We start from the raw sequence: 13,293 nt of genomic DNA on the forward strand, positions 1-13,293 counted from the left end.
TATTATTCAGTGTATCTGCGTTATGTCTGCACTGCAGCCTACAAAACACCCCGCTGCTTCTCCTGTAACATTATCCCCAGGCCTACAGAAAAGAATCTGAAGAAAAATGTAATCCCAGATGTAAACCAATGGTCTGAATGAGATCTCTCCTGTCAGCTGTAGAGAAATTGGAGGAAAAGACCTCATGAGCATAGGCACTGACTTCCCTTCTTTCCCGTGGGTGCTTGACCCCTCCTCTGCCCCCAGCCCAGCCCCGCCCCCACTCCACCCCTTCCACGAGGCCCTACCCCTGCCCCACCTCTTCCCACCCCTTCCTCGCCCCCATTCCAACTCCTTCCCCAAATCCTCACCCCGGCTCCGCCTCTTCCCTGCCTCCTCCCCTGAGCGTGCCACGTTCCCGCTCCTCTCCCTCCCTCCAGGAGTGTGCTAACACTGCCAAACAGCTGTTTGGCGGCGGCCGGGCGGGAAGCATTGGGAGGTAGGCTGAGGAATGGGGACGCTGCCCTCAGGGGACAGGGAGGAGGAGGACGGAGGTGGGGTGGGGGAGAGGGGAGCTTGGCTGCCGGTGGGTGCAGAGCACCCACTAATTTTTCCCCGTGGGTGCTCCAGCCCCGGAGCACCCACGGAGTTGCACCTATGCTCATGAGCCGACCTTATTAGCATAGACACACCACCTACTTTGCCAAGTGACTAATTTTCACTGTTTTGGGTTAAAATTCACATAAGTCTTGAAAGCAGGGGTAATTAAATGCTTTTATCCTTATTGTACGATTAAAGGGCATACTCACTCACTAAACATGGGGTAGTGAGCCATATCCAAGTGACTGTCAGAAGGGGTGGGGACAGATCTTCCTCTCTGGTAGGAAGGAGTTTGTTTAAAGGTCCCAGATGCCATTTGACCCTTTCCTCCCCAGGTCTAGGGGCTGAGCCTTACATTGGCTGTGGAGACAGCGTGCAAAGGCAATGCAAGAGTCGGCAGGTTCCCCACTACCCAGTGAAATCACTAACAGCTGAAATCACTAAGGTCTGGGCTAGTTGATGGAACCTCAGAACACAGCCTGGTGAGATCAGCAGCAAAAGCAGCCTCTTGCCCAACAAATCCTAGAAGAGTGATTACTAAAAGCATGGGGCTGTAGGGCTGGACTTAACCAGACCATGGACACAGCAGAGCAATGGCAGAGGCCTCCCTCACTGGAGGTGAACACACCTAAATGCAGCCCATAACACTTTGCTGACTTCTGACAACAAACCATGAGTGGGGTGCAGTGGAGGGAAAGGGGGAGACGCATGTTAAAGAAACATTCATTTATCGGGCTTCCACACTGCAAGGTGGGAAGCTGAGGCAAAGGACTCCTGCCCAAGGTCCTGTGGGGCAGGTGGTTTACTTATTGTTTGCATACTTCTGAGTCATTGTTGCTGTGTTTTCCCAAAGTAATGCTGCGTCCCCTCAATAAAAGTTTGCTTTTTGTTATACACAGACTCGGTGCTTGCAAGGCGGGAAGTACTAACTATTAAAGACGCCCAGGAGAGGTATTTAGTTTTCCCAAATTTCTGGGTGGGGGCTCAAGATGGTTTTATTCTGTAATTTTAAGAGGAACCTCTGGATATTGAGCTGGCATTTGCTGCTGCTGCCAGCACCGGTCAGAAGGTTAAACACTAATTAATGAAAAACATCACAGTCCTCATGCTTACAGGCACTGAAGCTAAGATCCACCAGGTCAATGGAAAGACTCCCGTGAGAGCCGGATAAGGCCTTAGACAGAACCGCAAAGTAATGCAACCTCAACATTTCCGAGATATTAGTGTCAGCTCCATTATGATGGCTTTAACCATCCCAGCGCCTCGTCAATATTGCCCAAGATCCTGCTGATATTATTGCCTGCAAACCCATGCTATCCAATCCACTGCTCTTGCAATTTAGTGCTGAACGATCCAGCTGATTCGAGCCCTCCGGACATTGTGACACGGTAGCCAGCCAAGATTGCATTAAGGACAATTTCAGCCTGTGTCAGGCATCTGACAAATGAGGAAATTAGAGTCATAGAAGTTCTTCAGCATGAAAAAAAGCTAATCCCTTGAGTTCCTCTTGGTTCTGCTGGCCTCAGCAGTCACAATGCTGCTAAACTCCAAGCATGCAGATGCTCCAAGACTGCTGTCAATCTCATTCCAGCTGGAACATATTTACTAACTTTAAGCCTGCTAGTCTGCTCAGCCCATTTGTATAAAGAAGTGGCAGCTCAGTGTTAATGCAGACTTTCTTCCACAGGGAAAAAAACCCAGCAAGGGTGATAATATGATAAAGAGGAGCGAACCTATGAAATGACTATTTCATACTGCGATGGGAGGAAGAGTGAATAATTTACACATCTGCTTTGGAAGCTGAAGCCAAAGCGCTAAAGAGTAAAATAGCATTGAAACCTATCCAAATTAATTCTGAATCCATTTTTAATTTGGATTTCTCTTGTATCTTGAGCTGTAGTACTTGATCCTGACAACAGCAGGTTGAACACATTAGGTAGGAACTTTATTGGATCAGCAATTCTTCTACAGGCTGGTACATCAGAGAGAGCAGTGGAAACGCCTTGGAATGCCCCTTCTTTGTGAATGCATTTTCAAACTTCTGTGCCTAGAGTGGGGCTTGAATACCCCTTTGTATAGTTTTAGGCCTGATAGTCAATGACTGGCATGTGTAATTACGCCCACACAATTGCATGTACATGATTTGCACATATGCAGATTGGATATTTATTTATGCATATGGCCAGCTGTACACTTTGCTGGTCAGGTGTACAAGCAAATACTTGATTTGCATATGCATATGTGATTTTGCATACACAACTGTATGTACTGTATAAGGCAGTGGGGTATTTCTACAGCAAAATAAGACAAAGTAGTAATCGGCAAGGTCTTTTATAAGTAGCAAACCTCTAGGACCATAAATCAAGGCAAGCTGCCATAAGCCAAAGGAAACTTAACAAAACCCCTTCACTTTCCTCAAGTTCAATGCTGTGAGGTGTAGAGCGGTGGCTTCTCACAGGGATTTTTCTCCTGATGTCTCCCTGTCCCGGAACGCTACACTCACCACTGGAGCACCTCCTTCTGGTCGCATCTGGGGATTAGCTCTACCATGTTGACGTCCCTTCCTGACATTGCTCACTCCATCTCTCTCCCTGTCTCGCTCGCTTGAGACTCAACTGCTCCTGCTTTGTGGCTTGGCCCTCTGGCCAGGTCACTGTAGCCCTCTCCTTCTGGGGGGCATATATCAAAGTCTCTCGGAACCCCCTGTCCCAGGCAGTCTTCACATTCATTGCCCCATAACAGTGCCACTTCCCCAGTGGCTGGTAGGGGAACCCAGGCCCACCCTCTACACTGGTTTCCAGTTCAGGGAGCCTACAACAAGCACTCAAGATCTGTACAAAGACTATCCCTTTTTGCTGTATCCCTGGGTTGCTTCCTACCCTACCTTCCGCCACCTTGACAGTGACAGCAGTTTCCGTCTCTACCGTCCCCTTCTACTTTCAACTATGGGGCATTATACAGGCCCCTCCTGTTCCTGTCCTGATGAGCTTCATCTCTAATTAGCCCTGGCTCCTCCTCTAGGTGCAGCCCAGGTGGTTAACTGGCCCACCTAGCCACCTTCCCCCCTTCAGGCCTTGTGTGGGGTGGACACCCCATCACACTCCCTAGTAGCCATTCTTGCAATTCCACCCCTTGCGCCCATACAGGGAGTTGGCAAATGGCAGCCAGATGTTGTCACTTGCTGACCTTGAGCTGAGTGACTAACTAATTTTTTTCAGTTCGGTGGCTGATAATTTTGGGTTGACCTGAAATGGAAATATTTTGGTTTTCTTGTCAAAATGAACCCCCCTGCAATTTGTTTCAAGACAAATGAAATGTTTCATTTGACCGGAAATGAATGTGTGAGAGTGTGTGTTTGTTTCATTTTTAACTTTTTAAAAATACATTTAGTTAAATTTGGAAACAAAACACCAATTCTAAAATGAAAAGCGGAAACGTTTCATCTTGAAAATGTTGTAGCGAAAAGCTGCGGCTTAAAAAATTTGCCCCCCCCCCCCAAATTATTGCGTCAGACTATTTGCTAAATTCAGCCCCAACTCATGAAAAGTTTGGGCGGGCTCAAGCATCACAAAGGGCCTTGTGCAGGGTCCAGGCTCCGAAGTGAACTTCATACAACGAATTGCCATTCCCACATTAATGGCAGCTAATTTCCCAGACAGTATGGGCTTCATTTTGATTAAAACAAGAGGAGGCGGAGTTGTGCACCCAATTACACTTGCACATACACAGTCGTCCCAACAGGTGGAGCTAAAGAATGCAACATTTACTGTTCTTAAATGAGACAGCAACGTAAGTTGCCTGGCCTTGGGCAGGGAGGTCATGGTCACCTGAGTCCATATGTGCACGTGCACAACAGCGGATGGATTTCCACATGTGGAGATTTATGAATGACTGAAAAAGCCCCTACTTTGACGGTTGGCTTTTCATTTCCTACAAATCTAATGACAGAGGAACAGAATCGACTGTGAACATATTCAGGAAACAGGTTCATGGTTACCGTTTAAAAGCTTCCTTTGCATTATGAAGTGTTTGTGCCGTTTAGTCAGTCACAAACATTCATGTACCCTCTTGAGAAAATACATCCTACGCCAACGGAACAAAATAATGTAAGGGCCTGATCCTGCAAATACCCTTTCAGACTGGAAGTTTATACTCATACAATAATCCCATTGAGGTGAATGGGATAATTCACATGAACAAGGACAGCTCATGTGAATTAAGGCCCCAATCCTGAGCAGGCTGACCCATACGCAGATATGGAGTCTCACTGACAACAGGATCAAAGCCTTAAATTGAAGAAAAAAAAAAACCCCAGGAAACACGATAGATCAATGTAAAGCTCACTCAAAACATCTTATCTAGATGTGATCTAACAACACGGGCTCATTGAGAAAACCAATAACCTTCACGGGAGGAGATTCTCCAAATGAGATGTGCATCTCTCAGTTGAAGCTGCTGTGAAATAGATACTAATTTTACCTGTAGAAATTCCAATTATCTTGTACTTTTTCTGTGAATGTATTAGAAAGGGGAGAGAAGAGCTTGGTAGATACTGTAAACAATTTTCTGTGAATGTGCATTCGAACCTTTAACCTGGTGGTTCTCAATCTTTTTAATCCCAACATGCCCTTTTCCATACTGGGACTTCTCGGGGCCACCTCTTTCAATCTAGCCAGGATCCCCATTCCATTTAGCAGTATGGGAAAGGCAGGGTGGCCATGAGCCCCTGTGACCTTTCTGGGTCCAAGCCCCAGTTTGAGAATCTTTGCTTTAAATGGATCTGTTTTAATGGTGCTTGTGCCCTTTTTGCCCTGTGGCTTTCTGTGGAAAAGTCTAACAAACAAGCATGCTGTCAGGAATGTTCACAGAATCCGCAAACGATAAGGGAACACCAGGAAACACCTGAAGAAAGCCGAACCTGAACCCACAATCACAAGTATTCATCTTGGAAACTTGATTGTCAGGGTTGCGATCACCCAATCAGGGAACAGACATATATCATGCAACATATCTGTTCAATCAAAACTCACCAGTAGAGTTCAAAATCTGAATATTTAATGCTTGCCATGAACTGTGTGTGTACCATCTGGGGACTTCTGAGCACATAAATGGCAAAAGGTGTAAAAGCCATTTGGGACAGATATGGCAAAAATATTAGCAGTTGCTAATTTGCTCATCTCTAGTTTTTTACCCACTAAAGGGCTGATCCAAAGCCTACTGAAGGCAATGGAAAAGCTTTAAAGGATTTTTGATCCAGCTCTAACAGGGCATGTTGACAAAGCCTATGTTTTGATTCTTTCAGAGGAGAGTATGTCAGAAATATACAGATGGTGTGACCTTTATTATTAATTAATTATTATTATTATACTTATTGCAGTAGCAAACAGATGGCCCAGTCAGAATGAGGCCCTGTTTTGCCAGGCCCTGCATAAACACACAGAAAGAAAGAGATACACCCCTACCCCAAGAGAAAACACACCAGATGAAGGGAGGGGGAGTGCGATACAACGTATGTGTAAAGAGACTGTGGGGATGATACGCTTGTTAGTTCCAGCATAACAAGAACATCCCCAATTATATTAGATAGGTTATCATATTTAGTAAGGATATAAACCTTCATATGCCAAGCACTGTCTGCTTGGAGTCAGGAAGAAACTTCCTCCATGGGCAGGTTATTGCTCAATTGTCCATTAAAAGATATCTTGTTCCTGTCCGTGAAGCATCCAATACTGGCCACTGTTCGAAAGGAAACCCGATTAGAGGGACCAGTGGTCTCATCTCATCTGGCCATTCTTACAATTAGTATCAGAGTGAAATTAATGGAGATTTTGGAGGAAAAAAAATCTTCACATTTTAGGTTAAGCAACAGTTTGGTCTCTGAATCTTCAAAAATTCACTGCCACCTGCTACTAATTTTATTCTTGGTTGCAAAAACCATTGATTGCCTAAAGGGAGAGGGGAAAGGAGCTGTTAAGGAACACTTCACGCAGAGTGAATGAGAGCACAAATAGCAGGGGATGTGTGTCTTAATGAGCAAAGGGGGCACTGATCAGTTTGCTACACAGTGAAGCCTGACCCTGAGATGTGTTGAGTGCCTGGAGCTCCCCTTGACTCCAACAGGACCCGAGGACGTCATGTCTCACAATCAGGCTGGGAGTTTGTTGTAAAGGCAATGACAGGTTGTGCACAGAACTGAGCAGCAAATCCCTCATTTTCGGTCTCACTGGGCCCTTCCATCGCACTCCAGAAAACAGTTCCGTTTCTTTGCATGGAGAGATTCAGGGAACCATCCCCAACCAGAAGCTTGCACAGCCAACCTGCTCCCCTTTTCTATCTTATCTAGCCCCAAATCGCTGCTTACCTTAATGGCCTGAGTGTTCGCAGCAGCCTCAAGACCCTCAGCATTCCAAGAATTTTAGTGCTGCTGTCCGATACCACTGAAACCAGGATGTCAATGACCGAGATGAGAACCAGCACCCCATCGAGCACATTCCAACTGCTCTTCAGGTAGGCCTTCTCCCCAAAGCACAAGCCAAGCGCCACCACCTGCCCAAATGGCAACAAGTTATGACTAATTCAGCCAGTATGTTTCTTCCAGTTAGCGACTTGCCGCTAATACATTATTCACAGATAAGTGATTGCGAGTCCATTTGCTTCCCAGTATAGAAACCTAATTAGACAATTTTGTAAAGTGTGATACCGTAAGGACTATAAAAATAACTGCAAAAAACACCGCAGATTGTCCCTTAACAGCTGATGTATTTTTAATGCAACTAAACCTCGTTGTGCAAAAGTGATTCTATTAACCTATAGCTGTTGCACATAAGATTTGATCACATGATTATTTGGGCTACTGGGGGAGAGAAGTGGTTTCGAGGTCCTGACTATAGGCTATTGCTTTCCACCAGATTTGCAAATACAGAAGACAGGGGAATGAGAAGAGAATAGTTCTGAGATGCTATGAATTATATGAGAGCGACATACAGGAAAAAGTCTTGCCAATCTTTGGGCCTGATTTTGGCTCTAATTCAGCAAAGCATTTACGCATACTTTTAATAAAACAACAGCAAACCACCACCACCACGTCGCTCTAACACAGCACTTGTCATTAGTGGATCTCAATGCACTTCACCAAGGGGTCAGTATTATTATCCACATTTTACAGATGGGAAAATTGAGGCACAGGGAGGTGAAATGACATGCCCAAGGTCACCCAACAGCCAGAGGCAGGCAGAGATAGGAATAGAATCTCAGTCCAGTACATTAGCCACTATGTCACACTGCTTCTTCAGCAAAGCACTTAAGCGTAAACTTATCTTTAGGTCATGGAAGTCAATGGGACTTACCCACATGGCTGAAGTAAAGCATGCGCTTAAGTGCTCTATTGAAAAGGGATGGACTGCTGATTTGAGGCCTCTCATCTCATCTATACTCCAAAAAATCAGGAATAACTTCAGTGGAATGATGGTGGTGCAAAATGCACGGAGAATAAAGTGCATGGTATTTATTGGGTTACTTCTCCTTCCCAAGTAGCAGAGTAGATTAAGACATGATGATCTCTGGAAAAATGGGCACAGGGGCTTTAGAAATCCAAAGTAATAAAATGGTGCTAATGCAGCACAGCCAGGCTTATGCTTTGGCTTCATTTACCTTAACTGTCATCTCAGCCAGGAAGATTACTGTGAAGATGTAGTTGGACAGCGTTAGGAAAATTCGTTCCTATAAAAAATAAAAAAAGAAAACGAGAGACAAGGTTTTATAGTCTGCTCTCCAAATCTCTCTCTTGAGATATATATTTGGGTAGTTGCTTAATGTTCTCCTGATTTTATGCTGAAATAAGTCTTGGAATGTTTGCTCCTGAAGATGATGTCCAAACATTTACATGATAACATTTCACTTGTTTATAGAGCTCTTTTCCTATGTTACTTTGTGTATGTCAGTACCATGGACAGCTGCCAGCTTTCTCTATAGGATTCTGCTTGCTTCACCACAGGTGATGGGTGAAATAAGCGAAGGGTGCAATTGAAATTCACATGCCTTCTCTCTTAAATCTAAGCCATTCTTTCTATGTATCCTTTGGCCATTCCACACTTTCCCAGGTTCTATACCATTCCTTTACCCATCCCAAGTACTCTGGGATGCATGGGGGTGCTTGACAGATGTAAGGAGAGTTTTCTTATGAATGATACATAGCGGGTGTCTCACAACCCTTCACCTGTGGTTCTCAGAGTACTTCACATGGTTGTTGTGGGACTTAATGATTCTTGTAAAGTAAGCTGAATACCCACTCTACAGAAAGGCAATCTGAGGCACAGAGAAACCATGCCTCAGCTGGTGTAAACTGCCATAGAATCATAGAACTGGAAGGGACCTCGAGAGGTCATCTAGTCTAGTCCCCTGCACTCAAGGCAGGACTAAGTATTATCTAGACCATCTCTGACAGATATTTGTCTGACCGGCTCTGCAATGATGGAGATTCCACAACCTCCCTAGGCAATCTATTCCAGTGCTTAACCACTCTGACAGGAAGTTTTTCCTAACTTCCAACTTAAACCTCCCTTACTGCAATTTAAGCCCATTGCTTCTTGTCCTATCCTCAGAGGTTAAGAAGAACAATTTTTCTCCCTCCTCCTTGTAACAACCTTTTATGTACTTGAAAACTGTTATCATGTCCCCTCTCAGCCTTCTCTTCTCCAGACTAAACAAACCCAATTTTTTCAATCTTCCCTCATAGGTCATGTTTTCTAGACCTTTAATCATTTTTGTTGCTCTTCTCTGGACTTTCTCCAATTTGTCCACATATTTCCTGAAATGTTGCACCCAGAACTGGACACAATACTTCAGTTGAGGCCTAATCAGCATGGAGTAGCGTGGAAGAATTACTTCCCATGTCTTGCTTATAATACTCCTGCTAATACATGCCAAAACGATGTTTGCTTTTTTTGCAACAGTGTTACACTGTTGACTCATATTTAGTTTGTGATCCACTATGACCCCCAGATCGCTTTCTGCAGAACTCCTTCCAAGGCAGTCATTTCCCATTTTGTATGTGTGCATCTGATTGTTCCTTCCTAAGTGGAATACTTTGTACTTGTCCTTATTGAATTTCATCCTATTTACTTCAGACCATTTCTCCAGTTTGTCCAGATCATTTTGAATTTTAATCCTATCCTACAAGGCACATGTGGCCCCTCCCAGCTTGGTATCATCCGCAAACTTTATAAGTGTACTCTCTATGTCATTATCTAAATCATTGATGAAGATATTGAACAGAACCAGACCAAGAACCAGTCCCTGCGGGACCTCACTCGTTATGCCCTTCCAGCATGACTACTCTCTGGGAATGATTTTCCAACCAGTTATGCATCCACCTTATAGTAGCTCCATCTAGGTTGCATTTCCCTAGTTTGTTTATGAGAAGGTTATGTGAGACAGTATCAAAAGCCTTACTAAAGTCAAGATGTACCACATCTACCGCTTCTCCCCTATCCACAGGGCTTGTTACCCTGTCAAAGAAAGCTATCAGGTTGGTTTGACACAATTTGTTCTTGACAAATCCATGCTGACTGGTTTCAGAGTAGCTGACTGTTACTTATCACCTCATTGTCTTCTAGGTGTTTGCAAATTGATGTCTTAATTATTTGCTACATTATCTTTCCAGGTACAGAAGTTAAGCTGACTGGTCTGTAATTCCCCGGGTTTTCCTTATTTCCCTTTTTATAGATGGGCACTATATTTGCCCTTTTCCAGTCTTCTGGAATGTCTCCATGTTTTCATTGAAGTCAATGAAACTATGGCAATTTATACCAGCTGAGGGTCTGCCTCCAAGAAGTTTAAATCACTTGCCCAAGACCACGAGAGAACTGGGAACAGAACCCAGCAGTGTTCCCATGCTCTAACCCAGTCCTATCGTCTAACCACTAAACCATGCTTTCCTTCTGTGTAAGTAACTAGTGATTACAGAGGAGAGCCATGGCCTAATTCCCTATCTATAACCAGCAGAAACCTTTCTTTTTAATGATGATCATTAAATAAATTACATTTTCCCCTAATCCCTATACAATCTCTGATTGCTTGCACTGTGAGATGGAGAGTTGGAAGGGGGGAGTAAGACAGAAACACAGAGTGTGTGTGTGTGCATGTGTGCACTCTCACACAGGGACTAAAACATCTCACTGTAACATTATGGTAACGTTACTAGAGATGCTGGATTTATTTCCACTGCTCCCTCAAGAGCAGTTCTCTAAGAAATGCAGCTCTCTAAAAACCAGCTGCAATTTAACGACGAGAAAACACCATGGAAACTCTCACTTGCCAGGCCATGATTTACTGAGAGTGACACAGGAATCACTAAGTAGCTTGTTTCCATCCTGGTGTCCATAATTAATCACGTCGTAAAGACCCCTGCTGTGACTGCACGAGCCATGATAGAAGACATCCCTGGTCTTCAAGAGAGTGCGGCACAAAAGGTCGGCAAGTGTGCGGTGGGGCTGAGCATCTGCAGGAGCGGATAAGCACCTGCTTTAGGCAGTGCAGATAAAATGGTAATAGCAGGTATAAAAGAGTCAGAATATTACACTTCTCTTTGGCAAGTGTGCAGCGATTTGGAAGTGCAGTCTCCACGCACCGCATCCCCTACTCTCCGGAACAGGAAGGCCTGCCTCCCCTGCTCTGACTGGCCAGCTCTAATTGGGAGAGGTAGAGAACTGGCTCTAGGCAGTTAGAAAAATCCATGGCTCTGGAAGGCAAAGTACAATTATTTGAAACAAGTGAAGCTAAAATAACTATTTGTGTTTCCAGGCAAGAGCTCTGTCAGCTGGAACAGGGCTGTGTGCCCATGCCTGCCCTGGCTCGCTCTCGCCATTCCTTCAGCATCTCCTGCGGTGCCTCCTTTGGGTGTTCCCCGCTTCTGCTTTCCATCTTCTGTCCAGCTCACCTTGATCCCTGGGTGACCTCACTGGCTCCCATGGTTACCATACCCAGGCTGATGGTTCTCTCACCTACCTCCTGCCCCTGGGCTCTCTCTCCTCTGTCCACTTCTGCATCTCAGAAATCTCCTCCGAGTCTTGGCAAGACCAGGGTGCCTCATTCTCCCCTCACCACTGGCAGTACCACTGTCCTCCTCATCTCCCACGCACCACACTGTTGGCTTCTCCACATCCAGACTCCCAACCAATCCTCTCACTTCTCCCATTTCAAACAGCACGAGAGACCCCACCTTTCCTCCCCATCTTTGCTGCTCCCACTCTTGTCCTCACCCAGGGCCATCCCACACCTTGACTGGTGCAGTGTCCCAGAGGCCCAGGTCAGATGGCTTTTAAACTGGAGAACAACAAATAGCACAGAGTGGAAAACGAATACCCGTATTTGCGTGTGAATCCAGGTCACCATAAAAAAAAAAAAAACACAAACACACACCAGCCTTTCCCCGAACATCCGTGCAAACAAAATACCCCTCTGTGCAAGGGTTTCTGGACAGGGCTCTAAGGGGACCCAACATGGGACCAAAGAGCCATTCAGAATGTGAAGGAATGCTCCTAAATGTGTGGGCCAGATTCTCAGCTGCTATAACTTCAATGGAGTTATGCTGATTTACACCAGCTGAGGATCTGGCCCTATTTCTGCAATATTCAGCAGGTGAGTCCAGACAGCAGCATTTAATACCTCCAAAGAAAGTTGGGACAGCAAAGAAATTCTTTGCTCTCGCTTTCTAAGAGTCTCCACAATACCAAGAGCTACAAGGGGATTTCCAAAGCTGCCTAGAATATAGAGACACCCAGTTCTCACTCATTTCAATGGGAACAGGGCCTCCAGATCCCTTCACCAGCTTTGGAAAAATCTCAGCCTCCATCAGCTGCATGAAACCCACTAAAGTCACTAGAAGTCACCCATGTGAAATGCCAGGACAACTTCCCACAATGGACTGGCTGGGGAGGGAGCCCAGCATCCAAAGCAGTTCATCTGTTCCCGCATTCAAAGAGCGAGCTCATGTGAGGAGCATGCCCATCCCACCCTAGCCAGCCTTTTACATGTGCAGCAACTGTTCAAGCAGCCCGCCTGACAATGTCTAATGGAGAACAGAAGTCGAAAAAAGGCATCTGTAAGTTAAACAATGGCTGAGAGCTCCAAATAAGCTCCAGCAGCATCCAAATTCACAATGTCAAATTCATTAAAAAAAAGTGAGTTAATGGAGAGTGGCATCAATGGACTCTCATTAAAAGGGTGTTTTTGTTTTAATAGTTTCAAGGGGATCCAAACCTTGTTTCACAAAACTCCCATCCTGAATGACAAGCCTGTTTCATTAACGTGTTTGGAAAAATATGAGTGTTTGGTGAAAACAGAATACTGATCTGCAGGAACCCTGCTCCATACTATAGGCCCCATTCATAAGGACCAAGGCCAGGAAGGACCACTGTGATCATCTTGTCGGACCTCCCATATGACACCAGCCATGGAACTTCCTTCCCCGCCCCCCCAAAAAAATTACTACAGAAGAACTTTTAGAAACACAGCTAATCTTAATTTAAAGATTGCCAGTGATGGAGAAGAATCCATCATGACCACTGGTAAACTGTTCCAATGGCTAACTACCCTCACTGTTACAAAGGTACACCATTTCCAGCCTGTATTTGTCTCACTTCAACTTCTAGCTATTGGATCGTGTTTATATCTTTGTCTCCTGGATTAAAGGGCCCATTATCAAATATTTGTTCC

The 13,293-nt window shown here is 45.0% G+C and overlaps 1 protein-coding gene across 13 annotated transcripts in view; it reads right to left on the reverse strand.

Moving 5' to 3' along the window:
* The window catches only part of CACNA1G (calcium voltage-gated channel subunit alpha1 G), a 285,359-nt gene that overhangs the window by 48,985 nt on the left and 223,081 nt on the right, over positions 1-13,293 (reverse strand). For all 13 annotated transcript variants that reach the window (XM_075119254.1, XM_048817865.2, XM_075119253.1 and 10 more), the window contains 2 exons: positions 8,230-8,298; positions 6,941-7,125 (listed from right to left, as the gene is read on the reverse strand). In XM_075119254.1, coding sequence (XP_074975355.1) covers positions 6,941-7,125; positions 8,230-8,298 — 254 coding nt within the window. The remainder of the gene's footprint in view (positions 1-6,940; positions 7,126-8,229; positions 8,299-13,293) is intronic.

Source organism: Caretta caretta, chromosome 14 (genome assembly GCF_965140235.1).
Source record: "Caretta caretta isolate rCarCar2 chromosome 14, rCarCar1.hap1, whole genome shotgun sequence".
Taxonomy (NCBI): domain Eukaryota; kingdom Metazoa; phylum Chordata; order Testudines; family Cheloniidae; genus Caretta; species Caretta caretta.